Consider the following 18800-nt stretch of genomic DNA (forward strand, 5'->3'; position numbering starts at 1 on the left):
GTCAAGGCATATCTTTGCAGCACATGATACACTCCCTTGCTTCATGATTCACATGTCAGATGCATCCACTTGGCCTGAAACATGGCCACCTGACAACTGGGCACGGTGTATGGTGTTAGAACGTGGCAGAGAGGCCCCGGGTTGCAGAGCAGCTGGCACTGGCTTTGTGCTGAAGTCTCATGTGGAAAGAAGCCCTGCCTTAGCTGCATCCAACCTCTGGAGCATCCCCCTCTCCCTGTGGCCAGGTATGCATTCTCAATGCAATGTTAAATACAAGCATCCCCCTCACACCTGAAATCTTTATGGCTATGGGCTCCTACATTTGAGCAGAGTGAAGTTCAGAATTGCACTGGACTCCTGCCAAGAGGCATTTTGAACATGGGTCTTACTCTCCATCTATTGTATTGAGTTGCTACAAAAATAAGCAGGTTTAGGGCATGAAAGGGGCTCGTGGCACACAGTAAACCCTGAGCTGTAAAGGATCCATAGGTCTGTGTCCACAAGGACCATAGGGGGTGCAGCAGGGAGTGTCAGCTATACAAACAGGCTAGCAAAGCACATTTCCCTAAGCCCTTTTCCTAGATTCTCTTCTGTAAAGGCGACCTGGCACAACTCCAGAGCTTAATTAGCTGCTGCTTTTCTCCCCACAATTTAACCGTGTAATAGAGTGAGCAGTGGGGCAATGCACACCTTTCACTCTTGGCTGTGAGGAGGAAAGAGATTTATAGCCACAGGCATGCAGCACTGCAAAGATTTCCCTCGGTATCTGTAAGCCGCATGGCTCCACTCTCCCCTTGCGCTTCAGGCTCCACTCCAAAATTTCCCTTGCACTTGTCCATGGCTACATGACTGCTAGCACACTCCCTGCCCAGTTCCACCTAGGTGAAGGCACGGCTCGGAAGACAGCATGCACCAGGCAGAAAGTGTGGTAGCATCACCCTGTATCTGGAAGTAAGACAGTTTTCCCATGGGAATATGGTGAGACAAATGAACGAGCAGGAGCGTACGGAATTGTGTTTTAGCAGAAGATTATCATACACTTCCTGGCACGTACTAAACCAGCCCAGTTCCCTTGTATTTCTGGTCAGACAGACCTTTTTTGGTGGCAAGCAAACAGTGAGTAGTGCTATTTATACTTCCTACTTAGTTAGGGCTGATATGATATGCCAGTGCCATGTTTTTCATTCTGCTGGGCAATGTGTGATTCCTTTAGCTCACCAAAGCATCCAGGCTATAACTGTCATTTCCTACGATGTGTTTGCCTCTGCAGAAACTCACTGGGGAACACGGTGCTCTCCAAAAAAATCACGAGGAAGTGAAAAAAAAACTCGACGCATCAAAAGCCAGGAACAAAGTGCTGTGCAGCGAAGTGAAAACCCTGAAGGGACAGCTTGTAACCCTGCTGGAGAAAGGAAAACACGACGATGAGCTCATAGATGCCTTACTGGTACTGCCTATTGCTCTTGGTCCCAGCCCTCTTTCTCTAAGTGGTGAACCATGATGTCATTTAATGACACAGTGACACGGACAACCTTATACAGGGGGCTGATGAATCAAACCGTGACAGCCAGAAGTTTCAGAGTTAGCTAAAGCCCTTGTGCATTTTGGAGCAGATCACCTAAAGGCTGCAGGACAGCACTAGGGGTGGCAGCTGGAGTCAAGTTTGGAAGAAACATTTTGCAGAAGGATGGAAATAGAAATGTCTCTTAGGTAGAGGAAGGGCTTCATTCCTGACTCCAGAAGCTGGACTGGATTATCTGTTCTGCTTTCAGCCCCGTTGGTACTTATTTTTTTTTCTCTGAGAATGCCTGCAGTCTTGCACTTTAATTTGTTGTATTACACAGCCCAAAACACACAAGACCTGAACCATCCATAGTAGACCATGCGCACAAATGGCTGCAGTAGCTGGAGCTGAGAGGACTTGGCACCTTCAAAACTGGGAGTACTGCTGGGGCCTCAAGACACAGTTATGCTGAAATAAATGCCCACTGTCATGCTCTTGTGGGATTGCTTTGTCCTGCTGTGGTTCTAAATGGTTTTCCCCAGTTACAATAACGAGAAAAAAATATGAGAAAATATGCCACTTCCTAGTAGAAGCCTTAATCCAGCTTCTCAGAAGTTTAAAAACACGTTTCCTTGCTTCTGTACAGAGCTTTCAGCCAACAGAGGCTAACGACTAAGCTGGCATTCACCTTTCTGCACCCCAGGCAGCCACGAGGGGAATATAGGCACTGACCAGCAGATTAGGCTGATTACAGAGGAGTCAAATAAGAGCTGGCACTTCTACTAAGTTTGAGCACTCTTATAAAAGTGTTACAGAAAGACACAATTTTTGTTTGGAAGCAGTGGTTACATTTTGATCCATTACATCAAAGAATTACCTTGCTTGCAGTCTGCTCGCCTGACAGAACAAGCTGTCCAACAACTATTAGATTTGTCAGAGTGTGAAAAACTCCAAAACCCACCGGCAAAACAGCCTGGCCTCACAGCTGTTTTCTCACACTACCCTCATCTTTTAATGCCACCGCCATGCAATCTGATCGTGGTCTAATATCACAAAAAACACATTGAAATCTTCACTTTTATTTAGCTTATGAAAAAACCATTCTTGCTTTCTTTTCTGCTACACTCTAGCAAAGCTCGCAGCAAACCGTATCTTTCAGAATCTTTCCAACTTGATCCATCCAGTCACTAAAGTCTTGATAGGACCAGTGAGGGCAGACTGCCCTTACCCAGCAGAACATGTCTGGGTGTTACAAGTAGAAGTTCTGTGCCGTTCTTTTAAACGATAGCTGCTGAGAGCAAGGCCAAGTGACCTCATGCTTAAAGCATAGTGGCCCAAATTCTTGGAGCAGTGCTAGTGACATCAGTTTGCTTACACCAGGGAATGAGTTTGGCAGGGCAGTGGCTTGCCCTCGCACTCCTGGATGTGTATTTGTCTTGTAGGGTGTAAAACACACGGAGTCTTAATAATCATTGTGTGCAAAAGTGAATATCTCACTCATTATTTCTATTTTATCAGAGCCAGCAGAAGCAAATGCAGGAGATCTTAAAGCACCTGAGCCAGCAGGATGAGAAGAACAAGGAGTCCCAGCAGATGCTAGGGCAGCACTTGAACAACGAGGCTCAGAAGCAAAACTGCCTCATAGAGCAGCTCAGACGGCTGGTGGCTGAACGAGAGGCAAAAGTGAAAGAGCTGGAAGAGGAGATTGGGCAACTCACACTTCAGGTAGTCAGAAGAAATGAACTAGAGGAGCACACTTGTAATAATTGTAGATCTGTTCTTCACCTTCCTTCTCCAGCGTTGTCCGAGATGGTTGCCAGCTCAAGACACTAACACCTGCCCTACTGACGGTCTCTTGTGTCCTCTCTTCTAACTCTAATTTTCTTTCCTGTTTGTACATAACTTTTCTTCAAGCTGTTTAAGCAGCAGAAAAATATAGAAATATTAGTGACCTCAGCCTGACAGCAGGTGTGGGGCTGCAATGGGGACTGACCATCCTTGGCTGCTGAAGCAAGCAGGCAAACGTAGGTGAGGCAACATCAGCAGGCTGCTGTGGAGCCCAGCTACATCCCCTCATGGAGTGACGGGACTCCCTAGTAAGTTATCCTCATCTCCCACTGTGAACCACTCTAAAAGCTTCCTCAAACCTCTGTGCTAGTCTTACGAGTCTGATGAGTCTCAGCCATGTGGAAATTCCGATGTACAGATGAAGGAATCAGGAAGGTTGGCTCCTTAGGGACTAGTGTGTTAAGAATGTCTCCAACTTTTATGGTCTAGTGTAAAAAGCAACAGTGCAAGATGCACTGTTGCAAGATGGCACAGGAACTGAGGGCAGTCCACTAGACTGTCAAAGGCTTCTCATGTGGTCTGGTACCTTACACTCAGGTGTTCTTAAGAGTATTTAGACATCCAGTTCCTAAAGATATAAAACCCTCACAATGTGAATCTGTGAATCTGTCAGATACCTCAGAAATGGGGCTAGAGAGTTGAGTCCAAGGTGAAGCTTGGGTGAGGGACACAAGCCAATGCTGGCAGTGGTACTGTAGGTTCTGTAGTGGCACCACGATTTCAGATAAACCCAAGATTTCATATAAAACAGCACTTTTTACTGACTTTTGCTGTGTTTCTCTTCTGCAGTGATGAGAAACTAAAGAAAAGTTTCAGAGCAGGTCCTGTAAATCACAAGTTCTGGCATGCTTGTAGCAATGACCATAATCTGCTGATCAGGCATTAGTGCAGCTCTTTTCCTTCGAACTGTGTAATTGGTTTTATAACCTTCTCCACCATTAACAGAAGAAATCTGCCCATCAAGGAGACGATCCAGGAGCTGCTGTCGTACCACCCTCCGAGCAATCAGAAGATCCACGTTTTACTCTGCTTAAGCCTCTGACATCAGGCGGCGATCAGGCTGGAAGGACTGAATCTGCTCGGTAAGAAGAGCCTAGTGGCAATGTTTTAGGTTGCTGGGAGTTATTCAGAAGCATGGTTTTCCCAGACAACTGCATCAAACCACAAGTGCTGTGTGCCAGTGGCTGCGGTGGGCTGTTTACAGTATATGGGAATTTCTAATCACATCGTCTCTTGGACTTTTGTCCTGGAACAGAAAAAGATAGACAGACTAGCAGACATTACTACATTTGGCATGATGGTAGTGCAGCTAATTCTCTTTCTCCGGCTCAGATAATGTTTATGTGGTTAACTTAAGTGCCTGTGTTTCATGACTCTTATGAGAAACAGGGTTTCTAATGAGCAGCCTTCTGAAAGCAGGGTGGCAAATTAATACATAGCCCCATTTTAGGTAAGCACTAAATCACCGGTGCATTATTTAAATCAATAAAGATGCTCTGAGTAGGATTTCCTTGCAGAAATGTTGAAAGCACGCCACACTGTTTACTCTTAACAAACATCCTTTTTAAAGCCTTATTGAGGACCATGTATGTTATATTAATACAAGCATAAGTCTGATTTTTGTTCAAACTGGTGCAACTCTGGCTCACTCTGGCTGTGTGAAGGGACCGTAACTTGCACCAGAACAACTTGTATCCCATCCTGTTAAAACACAGGGTTTGCTGCTAAAGAGTTCGTCGTCTAATTGACAATGAGCAGTTGGGACTGGCCTTCTGAGGAAGGAGAAAATTCTTTTAGCTTTTTTCTTCCTTTTCCCAATTACTTCCTTTTCCCAATTTCCACTTTTTTTTTCCTTTTACCAATTACTTCAAATGTCTGCTAATAGTAAAAAGGAGGGTGAGCAGGAAAGCTAGGCTGGGTGTGGACTATGTAGAAGCCTCTAAATGCAATGCATACATTATTTCTTGGGTTCATGACTGTCGTCGCTCTGTCCTGACAATGGCTGACATGTCAGACGGGCAGTGAAAAGAACCTGAAAACTGCAAGAGCTGTTAATAATTTGGTCAGCAGGGCTCACTCATTCCATTAACTTTAATATGCTGATGGACCCTCTATTCCATTTTGCTTTAGTGAATCATCTTTTCCTATCAGGAAAGATGAAATGAAAAATGCTATAAATAGGAGCTAAAGCCCCTTGGAGATGTCAGAGTAAAAATCCTCATTTTTAGACTGGGCCTTTTCTGTCATCACCAACCTTAACTTGATTTTAGGATGGATTAACCAGTCACAGCCTAGAAGGCAGCTCTGTCTGGTCCACAATATTAAGGCTTTATCCTCTGTTAGCTGCAGCTTAAAGGCAAGGAAACACAAAGGCAAGGAAAAGGGAAGCTGAATTCAAGACTGGAAAACAAACACTGGAATTTTATGTCCCAAGCACGCAGATCCATAGAACTCATTCAGGCTGGAAGTGATACTCCAGTGTTAGCAGTCTGACAGATCTTCCTAAGATCTCGATATTCGTAAGTCTGACAGATCTTCCTAAGGTCAGAAGAGTTCAAAGAACTATAAAATGTATTTTTAAAAGACATCTGGAAAGAAAAGGTCTGCACCTTGCTGCAGAACAGGGGTTCAGGTGGTTAGGAAAGCACGCGATAAGCAAACACCATCAAAGAAACCCAGTAACCTGTCCTTGGCTCGTGTCCTAGGGGGTGTGCGATGAGAGTGCTCTATGCGAGGGTCCGAGGCAGTGCCCGTGAGGAAACAGAGCAGCAGTGGCTGTTGCTGTGGCTGTTTGCATGTTCAGCTTGAGCCAAGCAGGGTCAAGAGCTGTTCCTGCTCACCACATCCACATGCTGTGACACGCAGCTCCAAATGCTGGTGCGGAGGGCCAGCATAGTGCCTCCAGAAGCACAGAGATCAAAAACTAAGCTTTAGTATTCGTGCACGGGACACACAACGTGGTTTTGCAGTGTGTTTTGGGGTCAGAGAGCAAGGTGAGCTGCTGTGTATGCAAAGCCTGTGTGCTACCCTTGTAGGCGGCTCTCCCCCGAAAGGCCACAGTAAACACAGACAGTGAAAAAAGTAAGAGGAGTTCTTGTATGACCGCTCTCAGTAGATCTCAGTGTTTAACAGAGCTTTCTCCCTTGTAGCACAGTGTCCAAGATGGGCCATATGCTCATAGAGTCGGCAGCTACTCAACCTCCCCTTCTCAGCAATAACATCCCACCTGGAAGGTACGTATATAAACTTCATCACAAACGAGAGAGAAAACCTGCGACGCTCCGCAAGCTGCTGGCAGCCCTCAGCCTTGTTCCAGTAACAAACAACTTCTTTTACCATCCTTTCTAAGTGGCTGCAGTGTCTCCTTGCTGTCTTAATTTTTTAATTCATTTCTAGTTTTATGCCCCATAAATCCCATTTTCCCTTTTTGTCATCCCCAACCACCAAGGTTTCTCCTGGTATTTACTCTACAGGAAATATTCTTGAATATTCCTGTGCAGAGGTAGAAGAAACGAAGTACATAGTAATGGGATACGTGGAAAAATTGCCCCTTCCTTTCATCACCTCCTTGGCACAAGAATAACCATTTTACTAATGCTGCCTGAAGCCTTTCAGTTAAAGAAAATCAATAACATGCCATTTAATAGCTTAGCGCAGCACTTTGGAGAATCCACGTGGAGGCTTCTCTTTGGCAGGAGCAGTGGGAGGAGAGTGAAGTGTTAGTGAACTGATCGGTGCGGGAAGTTTGTTTTCAGGGGTGATGGGAAGGGAGAGCATCGCTGCGGGGGGAAAGGCCTTTCTAGTGAAACTCACGGTAGCTTTATTTCCACATATTTTTATTCCATGCGTTGCAGTATTGAGAGTGATGCTGGGGGGAGTCAGTGAGCCTGGCTGTGCGTTCTGGCTTGGGCTTCAGGAGTGTATTTTGATATGTTTCTTTCAAACGCTGTCTTTGTTTCATTTCTTTCACTCGTGAAATGGGAAACAGACTCTTTACGCTTCTGCTGCTTTTAGGCTTGCTGGCACTGACGGCCTGGATTTCAAAGTGCTGCAGACGCAGATCACAGAGCACAAGGCTCTCTGCCAGGCTGCTGAAGTGGAAAGAGACAGACTCCTGGAACTGGTCACGGTGCTGCAGAAAAGGTAGTGGCTGATTCTGCCCGTGCCCTTTGTGGGATGCTGTGATTAAGGAGCAGCTGAGACAGTCCGGTATGCTGTACTCTGCCACTGTGAAACTTGCCTTAAACAGGGGCATTTGGAATTATTCTGCTCAATTTCACTGCCTACTTGACGATACATTTTTTAAAAATTCTTTTAGAACAAAGTGCAGAAAAAATGGAGTCATCTTCAAGCTTGCTACACTCAGATAAAGCTGGAGTTGGTGTATTTATGCATGTGTGGTGTTATTTAGGCAGCAATATTATTCACCAATACTAAACACTGTAATTAGAGTTATAATCTGATTTCTGTTCCAGAAGCTTTTCACATTCTTTTAAGTTTCACTGTATCCACTTTTAAATGAATTTCTTCTGGTTTAACTGAAGCATAACGGTGACATTTTTTCCCATTATTCAGTTCAATTTAAGACAATGTTAAAATCCAGCTATGTTTTGGGAGGGCAGAGGCAGCAGTCTTTTACCTTTAGACACCTTTCAGCTGCTGACTTTTCCCCAGTTAGAGAATGTGTGCAATTAGACTCCCAGATCTGTACTCCAGCTTATAGGAAGACACATTTTTGTCTGGGTATGTTTGAATGCAATAGGTACTGTTTGCTTGATTGCTTTATTTTGCACTCATTATCATTTCCTCACTTATATGACTTTTAACTAATCACCATCAGAAAAGTGTGGTTTTTAAAACTGTGGTAGAGGTATCATCCCCTGGGCTTTTAAGGGCTAAATCCTAGAAACGTGCATGTTATTCCCGTCTGTAAGCCCAGTGACTGACAGAGCCGTGCAATTAGGTAAGGATAGAGGTCTGAGTGATTTCTGAACTGGGGCCGTTGCGAATGTGGGCTAATGAAGAATGCAGAGTCAATGAAATGCACGGTTACTAGTAAAATGCGCCACGGAGTGATGATTCAGCAGCTCCACGGTCATCACACATTTATCAAGAGCTCCTGCAGGTAAAGGAAATTTTATGAGCTCGAGTGCAATCATTCTTGGAAGGCCTCAGGATAATGTAGCATCCACTCGTATTTCAACATGAATATATGTAAAAAAGTGAGGCGTTCCTCCTCTTCCTTTCCCCTGTTGGAGTACAGGTCAACAAAACTGAAGGAACACATAATGCTTAAGCCAAGAGGAGAGCACTAAGAATGGTTATGAGAGTAGCATTTTTCTACAGCAGCTGCCAGAATTTACGACTGCGTTTCGCAGCCACTCACCACAGAGCAGAAGACGCTGTCAGAAGACACTCGCTTGTAGACTGATTGTAGGATTGGGCCCTGCTTGAGGAAGGGAAAGAGCTAGAGCAAGATTTCAGTTTGCTGCACATATTGGCAGAAGATTTCATACAAGCCAACTAGACTTGTCATTTTTCCTCCACCGTTTGTCTAACGCGGGTGCTAGGGGAACACCTGGTCAAACGAAAGTTTAATGAATTCAGAACCACTGAGGAGAAATATAATTCCACATAGTCTGTCACCAGCCTGGTAATTCACTGCCACGGGAGGCTGGAGCCTTGCCTGTAGCTAGACTTTTAAGACAGTGATATAACTTTATTATGGTTGTAATATATTTTTTTTAGTTCTACCAGCTAGGAGGGGAATAAGACTAATCAAATCTCTTGATTCAGGGAGTAATCAGCTATCACCCACAGGGCCAAGGAGGATTTTTTTGGCATTTTGCAATATCCAATACAGTGTGTCAGCCAATTTAGGATTCTTTCTAGCTTTAAATTCCTCTAAATCCTTTGGTATCAGGCTCTGCTCCCCACTGACTACATCTGTGGGTGCACATCAAACTTTCGTAGTTGATTTTCTGAAGTGTCACATGAGGTGAACAGACAGGTACTTTGCTCTTCCTTTATTGCATCGCTTTCTCTTCCACTCGCTTCCTTCCACAGTAGTGTCTAACGGCCAAGTTTATGAAAAGCAACATCCAGCTTCTTTTCGTACTCGCAGATAACTGACGCAGAACAGCTAAATGCTTGACAGTGTTTTTATAAACTATTTTTCTTCCAAATTTTCCCAGTGTTTAAAAAGATGCAGTTTATTATTCCTCTAATAAAAGATCTCCCCTCAGCAATCTGCAGCTTGCCTGCTCATCTGAGTGGGAAATTTAGCCAGTGTTAAGGGATCTAGGCAACCTCCATTAGCCAACCTATTATTTATAATTATACTCATTAGTTAATTCTGTTTTGCAAATGTAGAGGATGTCATCTGGAAGAATCGCACTGGGATTTCTGCCTTTGGATGCATGGAAAACTTCTCTTGTTCCCTCTGCTGGGAGCTATGGAGTAGGATTCAGTGTTTAAGACTGGCTGATTCTTTATACTTGGGACATAAATAAGCTTGAACCACCTTTTTTGCCTATCAGGGTGGAGGAAAGCAGCGATAAAGTCTTGGAAGTTGAGAAGAGGCTGCAGGAAGAGCGGCGGCGATGTGTCCTTTTGGAGCAGCAGCTTGAAAAACTACAAGTGGATCCTGGGAGGAACACAAGTACACAGAAACCTCCTCTGAGGAGCAAAACAGGTGAGGTGGAGCTCTTATCTACATCTGTGTCCCCCATCCCACCTCAGTGGTTAATAGCAGCAACATTTGGGCTCTCATCTCTCAAAGCTACACAAGTGCTTGACCCAGGGATCTGGACCTGCTCAGAGCAGTGGGCTGATACTGAAGGTGAAATCCTGGCCCCACTTAATTCAAGAGAGCTCTGACACAGATTTAAGTGGGACCAGGATGTTTGCATTATGTTGTTTTCACGGGATGATGGTCTAAAGAAAGAACTTTACACCGTTCTGCGTCTCTGCTGTGACCACTGCTGCGTTCCCTTTACACTTCTGCCTGAGAGATTCATCTGAAGGTTAAGAGCAGAATTAAAGGACGCATCCCAGTTTAAGGTCTGTCAGTGTCGATGAAAAAGTATTGCTGGTGATGTAGTAATTAGGTCTGGTGTAATTTATTATACCGTGAACATGATAATCTCCTGCTATAAATATGAAAGCCTTACTAGCATAGCTAAAGGAGGAGAATTCATGATGGATGTTAAATTTTTATTTCTCTGATCAGATTCTTTTATTACTTAAGGACTCTGATTCTGTAAGGTGTCTAAACCAATAAAATGGTACATATTCTTAAGGAAACTTTTCCAGTGGCTTCCCCTTTTATACGTATTTTCATAAAGTAAAAGGAGTTTTAATGCCAGGAGACGAGCAGTAGCAATAAGAACTTTAATTTGGCAAATACTGGGATGGCATCAGTCTGAGTTATGGTGACTGGAGAGGTCACAAGCCTCATAACAGAGCTCGTACGTGCTTTTTAGAGCTATCTTACCTGTATTAGCTGAAAGCCTGACACAGAAAAGGTAGTGCAGAAAAACTTCAGTCCTCTCAGAGAGACTGCCCCCACAAAACAGAACGTTGCAGTTCAGTGACCAGCACGATGTTAGACAGAAGAGTGTGTTACCACTTAGGATTCCCAGGAGGGTTTTGATGTAAGACACGTTGGAGCTCTCAGCTGGCTTCTTCTGAGGAAGAAATCAGAGTGTACGCAGGGAGAGGTAGTAGGAAGGTGGGAGTTTGGAGAATACAGCTATCAATCACAAGGGTTTTCCTCTGACACCCTGCCTTAAATAGTACAGGGGCATTTTGGTGCTGTCTTCTAGAGAACTTAACTGATATTTTGAGCTTTGAAAACTCACCTCTGAGAGGCTGGCATTTCACAGCTGGAGGAAGCAAATAGTTCCTACCACCGTGACAGGTTCCTTCTAACTAAATACTTAGTTCGTTAGCCTTGTCTGCTTAAGGACTAAAAGCAAATGTAGAAAAGGATTGGCAAGACTAATAAGAAGAAATCTTCTGGGAGTCTGTAAGATGAGTAGGTAACAGTCTCTTTCACCGCAGTCGTTTGAAGAGAGCCCAGCCCCTTGTAACGTGCCAAAATTCTCTGGAGTTTGTACAAGGAACAAGTCAGGAAATCTGTAATACATCCCTTCAGCAGAGCGTGTAGGTTATCTAAACGCTTTCATGCCAGATAGTTGAGGAAATAAGAAGGAATGAAAAGCTTGAACATAAAATAGAGACTAGAGAACCCGCTAATTAACATAATATTTTCTTTTCTTTCTGAAAGTGCAAAATTGGAGAGAGCTGATCTAATTGCTAATCTAATGTTTCTAGTCTCCTCAATTCAAGGGAAGTAGATAATGATGCTGAGTAGTTAGAAACAACGCAGTTGTGTTTTAAAATTATTCATGCTTTTGTTTTGTTTTGTTTTGTTTTTCTGTCTTATCCAAATTTCTAATTAGCAAAGAATAATCCCAGAGGAGAGTGGGTAAGTAAAAGCAGGTTTTCCTCAGTCCTGTGAAACACAACATGGAGTTCAAAAGCATTTCTTTGTTATACAACATGACCTTTCTCCATATGGTTTTGTCAGAGCAGTGTACTTTCTGACCAGGTTCTTTTAGTTATTCCACATGAGGAGGATTCAATGTTTTATTAGCAAATTTACTTGAAGATATTTAACAATATGTGGGGGTTTTTGATTTAGAAAAAGTGTCTAATGTCTTTTAATGTAGAAAAAATATGTCAGCAATGTACTGAAATCACAACACAGGCACAATATAGCGACTGCAATGTACAGCGGAATCACAGACATGATTCCTGTCACCGCTCTGGGTGGCACGATGCTGGGTGCCCCCACTTGCTGGGAAGAAATGTGTGAGTTGAAGCCAGCACAAGCCCATGGTTCTCTTCAAGGTTCGGTTTGCTGGTTGATTTTTATATTCTGTGTTGGGCTGAGCCAGTACTTTCTGTGGATTGGTTTAGGGAAGGCCGTTTACATTTGCTCAACTGACACAACCGTTTATCTACAGCAAAGGCTACCCTCCAGTCCCCTTGGTGTTGAGATAAGTTCAGCTTCTGCCACGATAGCTGTGGTCACTTCCTACGTTCTCTTCTAATCTTCGTGAGCATTTCATCCATGCCTGTCTTCTCTGAGCCTTTTTCTTCTGGTGTAGGGATTCCTTGATCGGTCACAGTTTTGATTTTTCAAGCCCAGTAGTAAATTTGAGATAGTTTCTTATAACCCTTTCTTTATAACCCTGAAAGAAGTTGATGTGTCCATCTGAAATGGCAGGAGCAATGCTGCATGTTCTGAGAGAGCTTTATTTTGGAGAGCACTCTTGATTTACAGCCTCAGTTTGAAGGGCACATTTAATTGCTTTACTGAGCTTAACCTACATTGTGTTTATGGTGAGGATCAACAAGTGCTTTACAAAATCTGTTTCAGCGTGTGCCACACATGTACCTCATCACGGGCATTCAGTAAGCAACAGTTGTCATAAACTTGAATGAAATACAGTGAGATAAAGGTTAAAATAATACTTTTCAACTGCTTCTATCACCTGTCATTTGGGACCCTTAAATATTTTGGCTGGTCTTTTTTTTACTTTTCTGTACAGGTAAACACACATGTTACTAGTACCTCACGTTTCAATTTTGCTAAAAGGAGATGAAAATAAAATATATAGTCTATACATTTACACCATCTTTTTGGATATACAAAGAACCGAGCAGATCCCTTAGCTTTTATTCATTATTTCCTGAGATGTACTTGATGCCTCTGAAAAAGATCATTTTACTACAGCTCCATTTTGTGATGAAATCTACAGGCCAATCTAGTCACTCAAGACTCACCTTGAACATGAGTGATAGGAAAGAGCTCTCCGCAGCCCAGCTCTCCAGGCTGCCTCTGGAATCGCAGATAGAGGAGCTGAGCACGAGGTATGTTCTCCCTTCCTCCACGTTGGGTTACTGACACCTTTTATCAATAACTCAATGGTTCAGACTCGTTGTTGTCCTCTTAGCAGTGCTATTACCTGAACCAGCTCCCCAGAAAATAAAAAACAGTAAATTGTACAAGTCACAGACCCTCTGGTTTGTTCTTGTCTATGTCATTCTTACATAACTTTCCTAAAAATGACACCCAGAAATGTTAAGCCAATGTTAAGCAGCACAAAACACTTGCAAGAAAGACACCTTTTTTCTCTTTTTCTTTCCTTAGCCATTGATTTCAAGCTATTAGTGAAAACAAAATTACACGTTTAAAAAAACATCTGAAAAGTATTTGGTCTTCTAATACCCTTTTCTATCTCAAAGAGAGAAGGAACAAGTGTTTATAAGTCTGCTCTTTCTCAAGCCTGTTACAAAATTACCAGAGAGCATGTGTTTCAGGGCTTTCTTCCCTGGAGCTGAAGCACTGTTCTAATTTGCTTTGAAGCTCCACAGCTCACATGAAAGTTGCCTTTTGTTTCCTCACAGGCTTGTGATCCAGCTGGATGAGAACGAAGCGCTGAAGGCTGCTTTGGAGACTACTGTGAGAAAGAAAGAGGAAGACTTTAAACTGTACCAGGACACAATGGACCAAGTGAAGGATATCTTTCTACAGGCCATTCGGCAGCAGAAACAAGAGAAGAGCTAAGCAAGATATTCAGAGTCCTTTGGACTGCAAAGCAGGGAGAGAGCGAGCCCAGGCAGCGTGCCCACGGATTGAAATGCAGTGGAAGTGTAGTTTTGCAGCCTCAGATCATGTCGCGTCGTTAGCATTTGCAGGAGAGGATGAGAAATGGAAATTAAATACAAAAAGACTGAAGATTTTGCATGTCAGCGGATTCGGAGTTAGCAAGCACCTGGCTTTCAGGCTGCACGTGTCATAGTTGGGTGCAGTTTAGGAAGCTGCACTTCTGCGGTGTGATTTTAGGCAAAACCTCCCTAGCTTCCAATGAGTTTTCCTAGAGAGGGCTCAATATTCATTATGCTGCTGCTTTTATCAGCACACGAAGGAATTTGCCGTACACAAGTTACGCCAGCCCCCTCCCAAAGCTGTGCCAAGAACAAACGGAGTTCTTTGTGCATCTGCACATTGACACCTGCCCATCTGGGGTTTTCTGTAGTGCTTAAGTGCTGAGGGAGCAGGTTAGCCTGGCATATGGGTATTGGCAGGAGCATTTTGTGTGGTCTCTGTTGACAATCCCAGCTTGTTTCTTTGCTTGAACATACTGGCAGAGTTTTCTGAAGCTCAGTAGAGTTTCCGCTGGAAAGGAAAACTGGGCAGATTGCTCCCACAATCAGTAGGACTTACCTTAAATCCAGCTCCCTGTACCAGCTCACGTGAAGCTTGCCATCCAGATTATCAATTCCCAAATTTCTGGGTCTCTGCAGGCTTGCATCAGGCAGATCTTGCTCTCATTAGGAAGAAATGTTAGTGGAACACTGACAGGTTTTTACTACAGTAGAGGAGGGACTTTTGGAGGTGCTGAAAACTCTCGCATCTTGCCCTTTTCTCTTGCAGCGTGGTGAGAACACCAAACGCAAGCTAATAAGGCATTAACGTGCAGGCTGCCAGCAGAGAGCCAGCCTTGGGGACTGCAAGCCAATGGAGAGCGAGTCATTTCTGAATAGTGCCGCTTTGTTTTTCAGATGAAAGTCTTTTGAAAGCTCTTCTCTTTCTGCTTTGCTTTGTCAGACCCTTTTTGTGAGTGCGAAGTTTGTCAGATTTCAGCCCCAACCAGCACAGGGTGGAGCTGGGGACGGGCAAGGCACCGCAGCATCGGGATCGGGTTCTGGCTCTGCTTGCACTGAGATAAGGCAGAGAGAGAACAGAGCAGGAGTTACTTCAGACGTGGTCAGAGCAGTGTGCCTCCTGTCTTTTTCCTGCTTAGGTTCAGAGGTGTCTCTTCAAGCAGGTCAGAGAGTCTGGAGGCGAGGAGCTCAGCACCTGGGCGTTAACCCTGCCTGTGCTCTGCTCCCCCAGCGCTGGCTTACAGCCGAGCAGAGCTGTCAGGTGCCTCTCTCAAACAAGCAGGACCAAAACTGCTCGCTGCCAGATGCCTCCTGCTCACCCTGCCAGGAGCATCAGAGCAAAAGACATCCTGCAACCCACACCGCACTCCTGGCAGCTGGAGGAGCTGTAATTCTTGGATCGGGAGACAGACACGGGTCTCATCCAAGGGAGCTGCTGTTCGTTTCTGCCCAGCTCTATCCTGATGATGCACAAGGTAGAGTGAGCAGACCAAAGAGCCCACCTCAGATATTTCCAGAACTTGGAGTAGTGAGAACACCCTAAAAAGTGACCTGAGCCATGAAAGGACTTGTGGAGGCTTTGGTACGTGGTAACCGCTACACTCGGGCTGGCAGCTTGCAGCCGGACTCTGATTTCGCTTACACAGAAGTGTGAATCAATAATATTTCCCCGTAAGTACACGAGAGGAAAGCTGCCCACCTTCCCAACACGCGGTCAGCATCTGTCTCCCATCCTTGTGCTGCAGCAGTGAAGATCTGAGTCAGCCCAGGGAACTCAGAGAGAAATGGGAGTGCTGTATGTTACAGAACACATATGGCTCGCTAGCACATGGTGCAAACTTCTTCACAAGTGCTGCAACGCTTGTTTCTTTAAGCATATGCTTGTTTGGGGTTGCACAGAAGCATTTTCTCCCTTTTCTTCACTCACACACACAACCGCAGGGTGCCTTGAAGAAGGAGGATGGAGTAAGTCACAACGAAATGGCTTGTTTAGGGAGCCCATACCTGTAAGTAACATTCCTCATGGAAATACATGATCTGTCCCTGAGCACAGAGCAGGGGGGATCACAGATCGGTCCAGCCCTTCTCAGTTTCCACCTGGGTTTTGAAATAAATTCCCCCTGCACCTCCAACAGAGAGACCTGACTTTGATTTCTCTCCGTGCTGACTCTTGCAGTAACCGACTCCCATTTTGCAAGGTATGAGAGCAAGTTTCTGCCAGTGCATGTGGTTCTGTCACTGAAGTTAAGAAACCCGCTCAGATCTTTGAAGCAGCAGCCCTAGTTCAGCTGGCTGCAGCAGCCCCGTATCTCCCAACCCATCACCCAGAGACCAAAACCAGTGAAAATATTGGTGTTGCTGCCTGTAAAAACCCTTCCTGCTGGTCCCCCGCCACAGAATCTCCCCATCAAGCTTGATGTGCTGTCTGAGCCACTTTTCTTTTAGAGATGCAGCTGGGCTTGATCTGAAACCTTCAAAATCCCCTGCTTTCCTCGGAAGTTTCTCCTAGCGGATAAGTGCCAGCCTGTGAAAAATCCCCTGCCTTCATTCTCATCTGAACTGCTCTGGCTTCAGTTTGCAGCCAGCCATCACGATGCCTTTCTCTGCTAGATAAAAACGGTGTGAGCGTCCAGCATTTCCTCTCTGGGACAGCCTTCCTGCAGCGTGAAGTCATGTCACCGGTCACTTTTTGATAAGCTCTGTTTTTTTTCAGTCTCGTCGCTGACGGCAGGGACGAGCTGGTGGTGACAACGCAGGCTGGTGGCTACAGTTAAGCTGCAAAGAACAGCCTAAATTAATTTTGCTGCAGGCATTTGAGGCTGTGGACGCTCCTCGTTAGGATTCAGCCAGCTTTTAGCCAACGTGTGCTAAGAGCACGAGTCCTCCAACCGCTTGGGCTGAGCCAAAGGTTGTCTCCTGCCCCGGAGCTGGGCAGAGCACTTCCACGGAGCAGCCAGAAAGTGCCTGACGGATGCATCCGATTTTAAAAGCACAGCTGAGCCGCCGGGAATAAAGCCTGATGACCTTTGATTAATTGTCAGCATTTTCCTCTCGGTCTGTCGTGAGCAAGCCTACCTACGGGCGGCAGGCATGGCAAGAGTGCAGCCTACGGAACCAGCTGGCCGCAACGTGAATTAAGTTGCATTAGCACGGTTAAATATAGACGGCATCGACACGCGCGAGCTCTCTGTGCCCTGGGCTCTGCCGAGCCGAGCGCGGAGGATCGGAGCCGATCCCACTGTAACTGCTCCGATTTAGAGCCACGGATTTGGGCTGTGAGTGTGCATCCAACCCTTGGGGGCTTTGCCTTTTGGGGGTTGTCGCCTTTCCGAGGCACTCGCTCCAGCCCAGGCTGCCACCTTGCTTTTTGGCAGCACTCCTTGGGTGATGGAAAGGCTCCAGAGCAGGGCGAGGCGTGAGGAGGGGACATTTAAATCCTTTGCAGGAGGAAATCAGGAGGAAGGGGCACTGCCAAACTGCTTTGCCCACCCCTTCGGCAGCTTACAGCCAGCAGCTGCTACTGCCCTGCAAGCGGCGGGGCCATCGCCCCGTGCATGACTGATGAATGAGGGTCGGCTTTAAATGGAAAAACACCGTAGCAGAGCCCCTGCGCTCTAAATTAAGCCACCATGGAGCCAAGAGGGGTGTTGGATTTCTCTCCTCATCCTCTCCCCGCCGAGCCCAGCTCTCGAGCCGGCCGATCCCACAGGACAGGGCGGCCCCGTGCAGCAAATGCCACCTTGATCCCCACGCGTCTCCCCTTACAGACCAAAGGCTCCAAATCCCATCTGCTGGCACGGGGAGAGCTCCCCCAGGGCTTAGAGCAGCTCATTTGTCAGCAGAAATAGTTAGCTGGGCTTTCTCGGGAGAGAGAGGGGATCTTGGCAAGAGGGGCTAAAGGCGGTGGGCTTCAACCGACGCTGGGTTGTCCCTGAAAGGTGGTGGGAGCCTTCTTCAGAGTCCTTCCCAGGGCAGCAGGAGGGCCTGGGGGGAGAACAGAGCTTGGGTGGGATCGTTGTGTGCCCGAGGGGACAGGCTGGATGTTCTGGGGGTGCTGAGAGGGGTCCTGGGGACGCCATGGGACAGGAGGTTGGATGGGTGGGTGGGTGGGTGGATGGATGGATGGTTGCATCCCCCCACATTCCCTTCTCCCGCACCGTCCTAGCAGGGAGGTGCCTGCTGAGGTCCTGGTGTTGCAGCATGTTCCCAGAAGCGTATGTGCATGGGCAAACCCAACGGGGTACTCCAGGCAGTATAAAACAACCACGTGGTTTATTATAACCCTCTTTCCTTCCAGTTCACCCCAAAAAGAGCCGCTCCAGCAGCAGGGAGACTGCCATATAAAGCAGGATGAAGTGGCGGGGAGTAGGCGCCTTTGTTTGGCGGCCCCATCAAACGTCCCATGCTTGTGCTGTGCCTCACCATGATGGAGCTGGATGCCTTTCAAGGAACCCCACCGCCTTCCGGCTCACTGCCCTGGACACTGAAGAGGGCCACGGCTTCCAGCAACCTGCCAGATGTTGGAAAAATACTGGCATTAAAATCAGCTGGAGGCCATGAACAACCCCTAGTCATAAAGCAGCAGTGCTGGGGCAATAAAACACACAGGCGTCCCCTGTGACAAGGAAGGCACACTGGTCACATTAAAAATAAATCTTACTATATTAGAAATCAAGAGCATTTTTTTTTCCTAATTTTTTATACTCTC

The 18800-nt window shown here is 45.8% G+C and overlaps 1 protein-coding gene and 1 long non-coding RNA gene across 3 annotated transcripts in view; one reads left to right on the top strand and one right to left on the bottom strand.

The window, feature by feature from the left end:
- CCDC13 (coiled-coil domain containing 13) overlaps positions 1–15009 on the top strand; it is a 30153-nt gene extending 15144 nt beyond the window's left edge. For both annotated transcript variants that reach the window (XM_035319791.1, XM_035319792.1), the window contains exons 9-16: positions 1271–1447; positions 3023–3229; positions 4298–4434; positions 6502–6585; positions 7367–7495; positions 9892–10046; positions 13183–13294; positions 13832–15009. In XM_035319791.1, coding sequence (XP_035175682.1) covers positions 1271–1447; positions 3023–3229; positions 4298–4434; positions 6502–6585; positions 7367–7495; positions 9892–10046; positions 13183–13294; positions 13832–13991 — 1161 coding nt within the window. In that variant the 3' untranslated portion in view covers positions 13992–15009. The remainder of the gene's footprint in view (positions 1–1270; positions 1448–3022; positions 3230–4297; positions 4435–6501; positions 6586–7366; positions 7496–9891; positions 10047–13182; positions 13295–13831) is intronic.
- Positions 13549–14783, bottom strand: LOC118163281. The gene is made up of 2 exons (XR_004748959.1): positions 14652–14783; positions 13549–13884 (listed from the first exon to the last, which is right to left on the bottom strand). It is a non-coding gene; the product is annotated as an uncharacterized LOC118163281 (long non-coding RNA).
- Positions 15010–18800: the final 3791 nt, after the last annotated feature.

The sequence above is a fragment of the Oxyura jamaicensis genome, chromosome 2 (assembly GCF_011077185.1).
Source record: "Oxyura jamaicensis isolate SHBP4307 breed ruddy duck chromosome 2, BPBGC_Ojam_1.0, whole genome shotgun sequence".
Classification (NCBI taxonomy): Eukaryota; Metazoa; Chordata; class Aves; order Anseriformes; family Anatidae; genus Oxyura; species Oxyura jamaicensis.